At 45.6% G+C, this 14,170-nt stretch overlaps 1 protein-coding gene and 1 long non-coding RNA gene across 2 annotated transcripts in view; one reads left to right on the forward strand and one right to left on the reverse strand.

Annotated features, from left to right (window-relative positions):
- Positions 1-14,170, reverse strand: part of UVRAG (UV radiation resistance associated) — a 260,496-nt gene that overhangs the window by 234,103 nt on the left and 12,223 nt on the right. Inside the window, exon 2 of the mRNA XM_084773991.1 lies at positions 4,916-5,033. Within this exon, the coding sequence (XP_084630117.1) occupies positions 4,916-5,033 (118 nt within the window). The remainder of the gene's footprint in view (positions 1-4,915; positions 5,034-14,170) is intronic.
- The window catches only part of LOC311593022, an 88,414-nt gene that overhangs the window by 62,358 nt on the left and 11,886 nt on the right, over positions 1-14,170 (forward strand). The window lies entirely within an intron of this gene.

Here is a 14,170-nt window from a genome sequence, read left to right on the forward strand (position 1 = left end):
GTCCCACAGCTGCTTTTTAGAACCAGTATAGTTAACACTGCAGCTCCAATAATAATGGCCACCATTTTCCAAGCTCCCCGATTACACTCCCTGAAAGGACCCTGGCCAGCTTGAGCATGGCAAGTATGGCTCTGGCAGGCCCTGCCCTTCTCCCTGATTCCCTCTGCCTTGCTAAAAACTGTTAGATTACATTCCTAATGCTAGCCACCAAGGTCTACTCCTTATTTGGCCACTTCCTCCTCCTAAAACTGACTACCAAGTTCCAGCTATCAAAGTAGTGAAGTGCAGCAATCAAAGCCCGCTTTGCTCACCTAATTAACATGCCCAATCAAAATTAAACCCCTCATCCTATCACAGGTTTCCCCCGTTACCTGTACAAACTGCCACTTTCCTATGGACCTTGTCTGTCTTCTTTCTATGCAGAGGACCTTTGTGGTCCTATGCCGACCCATCCTGTCCTGTCCCACACACACACACTACTGAGCAAATGCTCCCTCCCCTGTCCCTTGTTCCCTTCCCCTTCTCCGCAGTCCTCTGCTTCCTCTCTGTCTCCTATTCCCTGCCCTATGTCCCTCTGGGGGAAATAACTCTCCTTTGTGCTGAGAACTTAGTCTTGGGGTCCTGAGCTGACACCATTCCTTACGCTAAGTGCATTCATGGCTGCTATCATGGTTGACTCTAGAGCAAGAGCACAGAGGCTTTATTAAGATCATCAAGACCTGGGGCTGGAGAGATGGCTGGGCAGTTAGAGCGCTTGCAGCACATGCAGAGGACCTGCCTTTGGCTCCTGGAGCCCACAGGTGGCTCACAACCCCTGCAATTCCACTCTAAGGTGTTTAACGCCTTCGTCTGGCGTCCAAGGGACCCGGAGCACATGTGGTCACAGACAGACATGCAGGCAAACACACACACACAGGAGAATAAAATAAAGTAAATAATCTTTCTTTTTTTAAGGTGACCAAGGATCAATTATATAGACACTCATCAAAAATTAAAAGTAAGCTGGATGTGGTGGCACACGCCTTTAACCCCAGCACTCAGGAGGCAGAGGCAGGTGGATCTCTGTGAGTTGGAGGCCAGCCTGATCTACAGACTGAGTCTAGGACAGCCAAGGCTGCACAAAGAGAAAACCTGTTTTTTTTTTAAACAAAGCAAAACAAAACAAAACAATGAAAATAAAAATAAATAAAATAAAATACTTGCCCTTGTGGTGGCACATACCAGCACTTGGGATGCACAGGCAGACTAATCTCTAAGTTCAAGGCCTGCCTGGTCTATAGATCAAGTTCTAGGACAGCCAGAGCCTTATAGAGAAACCCTGTCTCAGAAAAATTAAAAATATTCAACTGGGCCTGGTGGCACAGACTAAAGCAGGAGAACCAAAGTTCAAGGCCTAGGCCACAAAGCAAGTTCAAGGCTAGTCTATGAAAGACCCTGCCATAAAATAGTGAAGAGGGGGCTGGAGCATGCCTCAGTGGCACAGTGCTCACACACCATGAGCCAAGCACTCTATTTAACCCCTCGTAGCACACACACACAGAGCAGTCATCTAGAACAGTAATATAATCAGGCATCAAGCATGAGCTACAGGTCATAAAGGTCAACAAAGATGCTTCCCTTAAACCAGGGAGCAGCTGCTGCACTTTGCCTTCTGGGTACATGGGGAAACTGCACTCCTCACTGGCCTCTTCATCTGAAAATTCCAGTTCAACTGATTCCTGGTAGAATCAGCAGAGTGTGACATTAAGGAGAGAGACCATTTCCACTTCAATCTCCCTGAACCAATCCTTCTTTCTTGCCTACCAGCGACCACGTATTGAGGAGAGTGGCATCAAGACCAAGGAAGCACAGTCAGTACCGAGTCAATGCTGGGCTCAGTACCTCATAGAGAGACCCTGCCTAGCATTCCAAGTTCACCGTGTGATGTATGTTAAGCCCCAAGGTCTATGGTATTTGTCAAGACAACAGTAATCACTCAGATTAATAGGTGCTAAAATACGCAATGGTTAGGACGAAAAACAAGAATGAAGGCTGGGCTCCCTCCCTGCTCTGTGCCTGCAAGCATAGTCTTTAAGCCCTACCTCAGGCCGTTCTTGAGGTGGTCATGTAGCGGAGCGCCTGGAAGTCCTCTCCATGCAAATGAAGCTTTCCTAGCACCTCAGCCCCAGTCAATGATGTGCACTTGCCCACTTGCCCAAGGTTTACATGGCTCTTATTCCCCACACTAAAGAGTATCACTGGAAGAGCTGTGCCCCTAAAAGAGCTGTGTCACTGAAAGAAGCTATAGCGGAGAGGCTTTCTCCCTCCAGACACACTCACTGCCAGACTGCGATCCTACAAACCCACCCACCCAGCTAAGCTGCATTCCTTTGGGTCCAGCGCCTGCATGCTCTGGTACCTGGACACTCTAAGAGGAAAAAGTAGAACCCAGTATGTGTGCCAGTATGTGGTATGTGTGTGTATGGTGTGTGTAGTGAGTATGGTATGCGTGTGTATATGGTGTGTGTATGTGAGTGTGTGAGTGGTGTGTGTGTGGTGTGAGTGGTGTGTGTGTGGTGTACGTATGTGTCTATGAATGTATGTGTATCTGTGTATGTGGTGTGTGCATACATGCGTGTGTGTGTGTGTGTGTGTGTGTGTGTGTGTGTGTTGTGGTGGTGCTGGAGATCACATCAAAGGCTTGGGAAGGCTAGGTAAGTACTCTACCCTTGAGCCACCTCCTACATATATTTTTGAGACAGGGTCTCACACCGTATTTCAGGTTGACCTGGAACTCACTATGTGGCCAAGGCCTCCAACTCACAGCAGTCTTCCTGCTAGCAGCCTGATGAATGCTGTGCTCACAGGGGCATGCCATCGGGTATAGCTCGACATACTTTTTAGACTTCTTTTCAGTGCTGTAATGGAAGCCAGGTAGGCCCTTGGTGGTGACTGCTCCCTCGTGGATTAACACCTCCACTCTTTTGTTGTTGTTGTTGTTGTTTTAGTTTTTTGAGACAGGGTCTCTCTGTGTAGCCTTGGCTGTCCTGGACTTCCTTTGTAGACCAGGCTGGCCTCGAACTCACAGTGATCCGCCTGCCTCTGCCTCCCAAGTGCTGGGATTAAAGGTGTGCGCCATCATGCCCGGCAACACCTCCACTCTTGACTGAATCTTTTAAAGAACTCACATGAGCTTTAGGGCTGGATACGTAGTACAGAGGAAGAGCACCTGCAGCATATTTGAAACTCTGGGTTTCATCATAGCACTACAAAAAAGGCATTGAAACTTCTTTTTTAATCCCAGCACTTGGGAGGCAGAGGCAATTAGATCTCTGTGAGTTCGAGGCCAGCCTGGTCTAGAGAGTGAATTCCGGGACAGCCAGAGCTACATAAGCGAGACCCTATTTCAAACAAACATTTTTCAAAATAAGACTCCACTACCTCTTATTAAGGCACTCGTTGCCTTCTGTTTGCATCTCATCTATTAAAGGCGTCTTACCAAGCACTACCACCTTTTCTCTGCTGACGTCATAAAAACCCACTGTACCGACTTTATGATACGGCTCTCTCTGTCAGGTCCCAAACCAGGGACAAACAGCTAAGGTGCCTTATTAACATATCAAAGTGGATGCTGGCTGCCAGGTTCTCCTTGCATCCTGCAGTATGTCACAGGGCCCTGCTGGCTGGCATATGCCACCCCCTACCCTAAACTTCTCCAGCCTACTTATTGGGCTGGGTTTCCCTCCCTACAGCTCCCTTCCCTATATAACATAGCCATTTTGGTTCCCTGTCCTTTTTTGTCTACCTTGTACCCTCCTGCCTCTTGATCTGGCTCTCCCCTCCTCCCTCTCCTCACATGGCTCAGGTCATGTCCACTCTGGACTCTCCCTGATGTTCCTGCCTCTGGCTGTGCAGTCCCTTTATCTAAAACAAACCTTCTCCCCCACCTGAGGAACAGGCATATCCTTTCCTTCTTTCTTTCTTTCTTTCTTTCTTTCTTTCTTTCAATCTCCAAAAAACTTTCACCAAAGCATGAAGCCAGAGGCTGAGACCGAGCAACTGCCCTCCTGATCCTAGCCCAATGGCAGGACCACACTGCACCCTGATCTTCTTGCACCCACCGTCCCTCCTAAGCCAACTGATGGCACCTACTGCTTCCCACTCAGTGTGTGTCCCAAAGATGATTGTGATCTCAAATCAAATCACTGATCTGCTCTTAAAACTGTCACTTCTGGAAGAATCCATGGTGTGATACATAAAACGGTCCTGGGGTCTGGAGAGATGGCTCATTTGTTGCTCTTGCAGAGGACCTAGGTTCAATTCCCAGCACCCACATGGGTGGCTTACAACCATCTGTAACTCTCGGTCCAGGGGATCTGAAGCTCTCTTCTGACCTCCAAGGGCACCAAAAACACATGTAGTACACATACATACATGCAGGCTCACATGTAAAATAAAATTAACAAATCTAATTTTTACAAAACTGAATTGGAAGAAAGCAGGCCATTCTTCTGAAAATGACTCATGTACATAAATCTAAAAATGGGAAGATACAAACTTAGGTCCATAAACTTGGTCACTAGAAAGGGAAATATTTTAAAGAAATGTAAGATTAGTATGAGATATTGAACACCCATCGTTTGTTTTAAATGCTAACAACTGGAATAGTAAGTGTACTGCTCAAAAAAGGAAAACAAATTTACCTAGCGCCTGCAATGGTAACAGTAACATTGGTAAAAGGGAGACAAACTTGCAAAGTAGGAGTATTCCCCAGAGAGCTGCCGCTGGCCATGTTGCTAACATACATCACTACTTGATCTGTTTTCAGAAAGCATAATTGAACTTTCAAATAGCGTTAAAATGGGAAGTCACTGCAAGCCACTCATGGTATAAGAGCACAAATGTACCTTAACCACGCAGCCCCAGAGCCCCTTACCTCTATGGATCTTTTCATTATCACACAGATGAAGAGTGAAGTAGGTATCAAGAAGCTGGTGGCCGTTCCTATTGACGATATTCCGAGCAGCAATGTTCCGGAGATGTCGAAGACGCCGCTACAAGAGAACCACAAAAGCAGGCCGTGAGCTTTAGTCCTCGGTGTTGGGAAAACAGCAGTTCAAAGCAACGGAGTGTGGCAGGTTGTCCCAGGCACCTTTTACAGCGCCCACAACATAGGCCAGTCTCTTATTTAAGCCTCGGCATGTCCTCCGCCAAACAGGAAGTATACATCCTCATCTCACTCTAGAGCAGTTACAAGCATGGGATGGAAACAGAGAGGAAATAGTTGTGTCCTGTGTGTACTTGTGTGTGTGCATGCGTGGCTGTGTGCAGTGGAGACTGCAGATCAATACTGTCTTCTCAATCACTTCTTCACCTTAGTTTCTGAGACCCAGTCTCTCCCTGAACCTCAGGCTCACTGAAGTTAGACAGGTTGGTTGGAAAGCTCTGGGGATCTGCCGGTCTCCATTTTCCCAGAGATGGGAGCACACCACCACAGTGACTCGCCAGCACTTAGCTTTTTGGATGGCTGCTGGGAACCCAAACCCACACCCTCATGCTGTGAGGGAAGTGCTGCACCCACCGACCCATCTTCTCAGCCCCTGAGATATTTGTGAAAAGCACACTGGCAAAAGAGTGACATAAACTGGGACAGAATCTAAATTGGAAACGTTCTCCCCCAGGCAGCAGATCGTTGTGATAAATATATGCCCCTGTTGCCAGCCCAGCCTAGATGCCAGATCATTTGTACAACTATAAGAGGCTACAGGCATAAACAAACAAATACATGTCTAAAAATAGTAACTCGCTGGTTATTCCAGCCAGCTAATAGCCCCTTCGCCAGCAGCCAGCCAGTCTCTAACTGCTAATCAAGGCGAGCTTCCTTCAATTTCACCAGCCAGGATGCTTGAGTTATGTGGAGTCACCGTCCTGGAAACAGAAAGGCTCCAAAGTAAAGAAAGCTTCAACAAAACCATACAAGATAAACTGAAGCACCAGCCCAATCATGTCACAGCAGAGAGACAATAGTGGCAGAGCCAGGCACGGTGGCACTTAACCTACAATAACCCCAGCACTCGGGAGACAAGAGACAGGATCACCACATGTCCAAGGCTAGTCTGATCTACTATCAAGTTATACTTTGAGATAATTTCTCAAAGGAGAGAGAGAGAGAGAGAAGGGGGGGGGGAGAAGAACCAGCCTGGACATTATAATGACCACCCCTCAAAGCGAGTTCTCTTGAGACTTAAGAGAGGCCAGCAAGATGGCTCAGTGGATAAAGCACCTGCTGAGCAAGCCTGGCAACTGGAGTTCAATCCCCAGGATTCCCATGAAGGGAAGAGAGACCCAACTCCACAAAGCCACCCTCTGACCTGGGTATGCCCACACACGCGTCATGCCCACACACACGTCATGCCCACACACGCGTCATGCACACACACAATCATAAAATAACTTTTAATGGGCACCTAGCACTCACTGTTGAATACGCTCCCCGCCCTCCATTCTTCTGAGGAACACCAATGCAGGCAATCGGCTAACAGAGCCTACATCCCTGCCCATGCACACACCAACCTAATGCTTTCCTTCTGCATATAGATTACAGTTCCTTGGGAAAGAATGCCATTGTGTAGTCAGTGTCCCTAATCCTTAAGGATGAAAAGCTCCAAATATATTCATGAACCTCTCAAGGGCTTATGCATACTAACAACCTGATGTGCTTTCCTGTCACACCCTGGATTATAGCCAGTTCCTGCTACCTGTTTCACTAACCCCTTCATCCAAAACTTTTACCGGGAAGGTGGTACGATGGCTCAGTGGGTGAGGGAGGACACTTGCCACCAAGTCTGATGATCTCAATTCAATACATGGTAAAAGGAGAGAACAGGCTCTCTAAAGTCGTCGAGTGACCCACACACACAGCAGATGCATTAAATGCGCACATTTAAACTGACAAGAACCACCCGCAGACAGCAATCACATTTCATCTAATGTATGACTGCCAATGGAAAACACTGTCCAGGATTTCTGTAATAACGTGTATACACCCATCATTGTTTTTGAAGCTTCTGTTATCTAACTATTTCAAGGATAAATCCAGAGGGCTGGGGAGGTAGCTCAGTGGCAGAGTGCTTGCTTAGCATGCATTAAGTCCTGGGTTTAACTCCCAGAACTAAAATAAATAAATAAATAAATAAATAAATAAATAAATAAATAGGGCCAGAGTGGTAACTAAAGAGCTCTGTCTGATTAAACAAGCTATTTTGGTCTCTGTCAAGGTTGACACAAGTAAGGAAACCAGTATTAAAAAAATATAAACTATTCCCTTGGAGCAAGGACACCTTAGCAGTTACTAAAATTTTCCAGTACTGTTAAAAAAGCAAAACTTCAGTAAACACTCTTAAATGGTAATACACTCACACAACAGAAAACATATTATCACACTAAAAGGTCATTAAGTATGGGTATAAAATTTCAAAGGAAAAACTGTTGCCTGTTCATAGAAAGAAATATAATTATATTCCCTAAATAACAGAGATTAGGGGTCTGCAAATGTAAAAGGGTCACAAAGTGAACATTTCTCAGCTTTTTGGGACACATGAGGTCCCTCTGCATATTTTTTTCTAATCTGCTTAGGACTCTTTAAGAGTAAATATCATTCTTAGCTCAGTGGTTGCTAGAGACCCCCGCTGCTGTGGTGTGTGGCTGCTGCGCAGCTGTCAGGAGATGGTGCCCTCAGAGCTTCTGCATTAGAAGCGTCTTCACACTTGTCTTGGATGTCCTCTGGAAGAGCAGTCAGTGCTCTTAACCATCTCTCCAGCCCCAATTTGGAGTTTTGGGTGTTTTGGGTTTTGGTTTTGGTTTATTTTTGAGACAAGGTTTCTCTGTGTAGCCTTGGCTGTCCTGGACTCACTTTATAGACTAGGCTGGCCTCAAACTCACAGAGATCCACTTGCCTCTGCCTCCCTGCTTGCTGGGATTACAAGTGTGCACCACCACGCCTGGCTTATTTGGGGTTCTTTAACGCCCTTCCAACTCGTCTACCCTGAACAGGAGTAGTAAAGAGGTTAATGGGGACAGGAGAAGTTAGACTTAGTTCCTTGGGATCCAAACAAAAACATGTTTACATCCACTACAAGGAAGGGCTAAGATCCAGGTTATTTCACGTAAATTCAGATTCCTGTTCATTTGTTTTAATTTCGGAAGAAGGTAAAGATACTCAGTCACTGAGCCAGGTAGACTTAAGCTTGCTATCAAGTCAGACTTTTCAAAGAACAAAGACGCCCCATAGGTGCTACAGTGCTCCCCCTCTCCCGTTTCTCCCACCCTCCAATCCCACCTGAAAGACTTCGTGGGGAAAGTTGGGAGAGGTGAATGCCTTGGGAACCAGGGCTTGGGCCTCCAGGCCCTGAACCAATGGTGCCAAGAGTCGGTGCCACAGACTAACCAATAGCTCTCACTCCCATGAACACTTCACAGATCTTGTTCCTAAGCGCTTTCTCTGGTGCAAACTACACAGCTTCCCAACTGGAACCTTCAATGTTAACTCTCTCTGACTTCAAATCAGCCCAAGAATTAATTTAATGAAGTCATTTACTGAGCACTATTCAATTACGAAACAGGATTCTCCACGGCGAAGACAGAGCAGACCTCTAAACGTCTGGCATTTCTTTGTTTTCTGATCTCTACCCTGTTCACCTTCAATCTTGGCTCAAACCTGCCCTTTTCTTTGCCCTCTGCCTCGCTCTGAGGACCAGGACTCTGGGGAGACAGTCCTGTCCGGTTCTCTACATATCTTCTTCAACTTCCTCTTAGTTCTTCCAACTCACTGCTATTTTCTTCACACTATGCTTAGGCACCTTAGGGGAAAACGCATGACACCCCCTCATTTCACAGTATGTAATCTTATTAACAATAGAAATTTGAACCCCAGTAGACCCACCCCTCAAGAGGCAGAGAACCAAGATGGAGAACAGCCTAAGCAATAGAACAAGGGCTTGGTGGTGCACCCTATAATTCCAGCACTTGGGGAAGAGAGGCAGGATGGTCTCTGTGAGTTCAAGACCAGCTTGGTCTACAAAGTGAGTCCAGGACAGCCAGGGCTACACAGAGAAAGCCCGTGTGGGGTGGACCATCAGGGGAAGGTGTAGGTATAAGGTTATTGTGTAATTCAAATGCTGATTTCTGAGAATCTCTTGTCTCAATGTTGTGTAAATGCTGTTTCCCAATTGTCCCCTGGTATGCCAATAAAGCAGCTTACAGCCAATCACTGAGCAGGGGAGAGAATAGGGCTGGGCTTCCTGCCAGACAGCAGGGAGGAGTTAGAAGAGGAAGTAGGAGAATCAGCAGGGGATTCAGCCACAGGACAAGGTAAAGAAGATTCAGTGGAACAAAGAAAAAACTAAAAATCAAGTAACTTGGAGATTTTGGCAAAGATGGAGTCAGGATAACGTAGAGGGTTAAGAATATATTAAACTGCTCAAGATTGTGTTGTAAAGCTTTATAAATAAATATAAAAGGGTCTCAGTTATTTGTGTGCTAGCCAGGTTAAGAAATAAACTAAGAGAAAAAAACGTTACGTAAAAATAACTTTAACAGAAAGGCAGGAATGATAGCATACAGCTTTTATCCCAACATGTTCATTTATACTGACCTGCATATATCTATATAGCACTATATATTTTCAGCATGTTGAAATTTCCATAATAAAACTTTCTAAAATACTATCAATAAGGACTGAAAGGATAAGACCACTTAAGAGTCTAAACTTCAAGTTTAATATGGTGACAAATTCAAGTATGTGTTTGAGAATTAAGAAAAATATTTAAAAAGAAAAACAATTAAATATAACTTCTAGAGAAATGAAAACTAATCAATAAAAGTATTAGAGCAACAGAGTAGTCATACACACACACACACACACACATACACCACATACTGTTCTTAGCTTGCTTTCTTAGCTGTGATGAACACCATAACCAAAAGCAACTTGGGAATTTACACTTGGACATCACAGTCCATCACTGAAGGAAGCCATAGCAGAAGTAAAGCAAGTGTCTGAACACAGGTGCTGAAGCAGGGCTGTGGAAGAATGCTGCTGACTGGCTTGCTCCCCATGGTTTGCTAAGTTTGCTTTCTTATAGAACCCAGGTCCACCTGCCCAGAGGGGGCACTGTCCACAATAAGTGTGGTGGCTTGAATGAAAATAAATGCCTTCCCCCATAGACACAGAAGCAGTGTCACTGTTAGAGGAGTTGGGGGGAGTGTGCCACTGAGGGAGGGAGGGGGCTTTGAGGGTTTCAGAAGCTCAAGCCAGACCCAGTCTCTCTCCTGCTGTCCTTGGATCTGGATATAGAACTCTCAGCTACTTCTCCAGCACCGTGTCTGCCTGCAAGTCACCATGCTTCTAGCTATAGTGACAGTAGACTAAACCTCTGAACTGAAAGCCAGCCCCCAGCTAAGTGCTCTCCTTTACAAGTGATGCCATGGTCATGCTGGGTGGTGGTGGCAGCGGTGGACACTTCTAATCCCAGCGCTTGGGAGGCAGAGGCAGGCAGATCTCTGTGAGTCTGAGGCCAGCCTGGTCTACAGAATGAGTTCCCGGATAGCCAAGGCTACACAGAGAAATACTGTCTCAACCACCCCACATACACACAAAAAAAGAGTTGCCATGATAATGGTATCTCTTCACAGCAATAGGAACTCTAACTAAGACAAAGTTCAAAGGTCTAAGAATGAAACAAAATTTAGATGCAAGAAAAGAAAAATAGGGTACTACATAAAAATGTTTTAAAGGCCTGAAAGATATTCGGTGGGTAACTTGTCACACACAAGCCAGACAAACTTGAGTCCCACCCCTCAGACCTTCAGTGGAAGGAGAAAACCAACACTCCAAAGTGGTCCGCTAACCTCCCCTCATGTGCTGTGGCATTCTTATGTATGCATACTGTGCACATGTGTGCATACACACACACACACACACACACCATTAAGTAAATAAAATTTAAGAAGTTTAAAAAGAACAAATTTTTTTAATGCTTTAAAATTATACATAACAACAGAACATAGCAACTCACACCCATCATCCCAATACTTAAGAGGCTGAAGCAGGAGGATTATTATGAGTTAGAGGCCAACCTGGGCTACACACTGAGTTCAAGGCCAGTCTCGGCTACAGAGTAAGCCTCAAAAAAATCCAAGAAAACAAACAAAAGACCAACTCTATGTGACAAAATGAGCAAGTGCAAAGTCAAAGGGAAAAAAATAACCCAAGGAAAATATTTAAATTCACACAACAAAAGCAACTTCACTGACACATAGGAATTACTAGAAATTCCCAAGAAAAGTCCAGTATATGGGAAAGAATATGAACAGAAAATTCACAGAGAAAATACAGAGTACTTAGACATGGGAAGGGCCTCATGCACAAAATAAATGCAACGAAACTTCAATAAAATCGACACAGGTCGGGGCTGGAGAGATGATGGCTCAGCAATTAAGAGCACTGTCTGCTCTTCCAGGGGTCCTGAGTTCAATTCCCAGCAACCACATGGTGGCTCACCACCGTCTGTAATTGATCTGATGCCCTCTTCCGGTGTGCAAGTGTACATGCAGCTAGAGCACTCATATACTTAAATCTTTTTTTAAAGTTTTTTTTTAATTGGCACAAGTCAAAGGGGCTAACATCATTCTGAGACAGCAGTGCAACTGGCAAACGCCTACACTAACGGCAACCTGGCAACATCTACACAACAAATGTATACATCCTTCAACAGACAATTCCACTTCTCCATCAGTGGAAGCGACACTGATGGAGACTAAAAATATACTTGCAGAGATGTAATACGATACACTGACTTTGGATGCTTCTTCTGCAGCAGCTGGGGGCAGACAAGGTCTCATGCTGGCTTTGAACTCCAGGCTCGCCTCAAGCTCTTGATCCTCCTGCCTCTGCCAACTGTAGTTCGGGTCTCAGATGACCTTTAAGGTCTAAAGATCTGCTCCCCAGGGTGACGTGCAGCGGGGTCTAGCAGGAGGATCACTCGGGAGTGTGTCCTTGTGACAGTGTGACTGCTCTGAGACTCGTTGGCCGAGGGGAATGGCTCTGCCACAGGAAACGCTGCTCCCTGCCACGATCTGCTGCATCACCAGAGGACCAAAACCAACCTGACCACAGACTGAGATCTCAAAGTCACTGACCCCAAATGCTCCACTTCTCTTTGTAAGCACATCATTTTAGAGACGCTACAGCAAGATGAAGCTCACTATGGCAGCTATAATAAAGTCGGGCTCCTAGCAACGGAAAACAGCAAAGAACTCTCAGTACAGCCACTGGTAGTTAAGCTAAGCATCCTACAGTGAACATACTGCATGGTCATGAAGAATAGAGAATGTGGTGGCAATGGAACAATAGTTAAGACACTTTTAGTCTTTGAGTGGTGTATATGGTCACTGTACTGTTGCTTGTGTTTCACAGAGAGAAAAGAATATGTGACTGTGCACTCTTACCTTTTTACACACATTTTAAATGAGAAAGCATACCCTATTTTATTTTGTTTTGTTTTTCGAGACAGGGTTTCTCTGTGTAGCCTTGGCTGTCCTGAACTTGCTTTGTAGACCAGGCTGGCCTCGAACTCAGTGATCTGCCTGCCTCTGCCTCCTGTGTGCTGGGATTAAAGGTGTGCACCAGCACGCCCGGCGCATACCCTATTTTTAAATGAAAAACAAATTTACATTTTAAAAAAAGATGGCAACTAATCTTTTGTTATTATTTTATTCTTGTGGCTCAGTTGTTGTCTGGTAGGCTAACCACCTCCTTCTGTTAACCTCAGCCTAGTCCTGGAAGCGTCTAGCCTCCATACAATCTAATCTAGGCCTCTGTTTTAGCCTCTGAGACTTACTGCTGAAAAAGCTCCCCCTTACTTGTTCTTTCTGAGCTCTGGGCTGGCTGGTTCAACTCGGTTGTTCTGGCTCAAACTCCTCTCCCAGCTGACTGATTTAACCTGGCTTCTCTCTTGGCCCAGAGTTGATGCTTGGCCTCACACTAACTCAGCAATCTGCTCTAATCTGCTGGCTTCTTATTTTCTGGCCTGAGTTCTCTCTCTGCTACCCATCTGTCTATTACTATCCTGGTAAAAACTGCCTCCTCTCTCTGAAAAACTGCCTCCTAAGTAGCTTCCCTGTCCTCTGTCTTCTCCTGGTGAGAGTTGGGCATATTCTATTATGTCAAATCTTCTCTGATTCATCACCTTTTCTACCACTCAACCGGACATCACTTTCAAATGTGGGTGCTTCCTTCTACAAACTTTACCTTTGTTTGGGATTAAAGATATGTACCACCATGCCTGGATCTAAGCTTTTCTTTACCTGATACTTGCTCTATATCAAGCTGGTCTTGAACTCAGATCTGTTTGCCTCTGTCTCCCGAATTAAAGGCATGTTTGTATTCCAGCTGGATCACGCAGACCTAGAAGGTCTTTGGATGTGATTTCTTGCCAGCCAGATCACATAAACCTAGAAGGTCTTTGGACGTGATCTCCCTCTCTTGCCAGAACAGCCATGTTCTAAATTAACATTCCTCTACAGTCTTCAAATGCACATCTATGTCAGCCATTCCCAGCAAGAGTGTGTGTGAGACACAATGAAAGCAGAGCTCTAACTGCAACCAGTAGCCCTGAACTTGAGGGTTGTTCTACACTCCCTAATGAGCAACCCACTGGCTGTTTCCCTTCCCACAGAATGTAGACACTCCCATCGGTGTGCCTATCGGGGTAACTGCAGAATCAAGCAACGGCTGTGAAAGCAAGAACAGTGAAGACCTTTATGAGCTGGCGAACAGGTCCATGGGGAGGGGCGTGGTCATCAGCGGGAAAGGTAAATGGATTAGAGGAAAGAGACATATGAACTCATCTACCTTCAGAGAGAGGAGAAAGAAGTCAACGCAGGCCTCTGGGGCAGAAACAGTCAATAAATAGAATTCCAGAACTGCAGAGCTGCGAGGTCTCTGAGGGTCACCTAAGCCTGGACCCTGTGTCACCTAGGAAGGTGGTCAACATGCACAACCTTGGGCCCTAGCACAGCGCGGACCTAGTCAAGCAGAATCTATAGCTGGGCTCCCGGGTAGTTCAAACGCATATTTTCAATGAAATCAGAGATTTATAGCATCTGAGTTATTGTTCAATGAGGGAGCAGA

This window comes from Acomys minous (assembly GCF_964271855.1).
Source record: "Acomys minous genome assembly, chromosome: 2".
NCBI lineage: Eukaryota > Metazoa > Chordata > Mammalia > Rodentia > Muridae > Acomys > Acomys minous.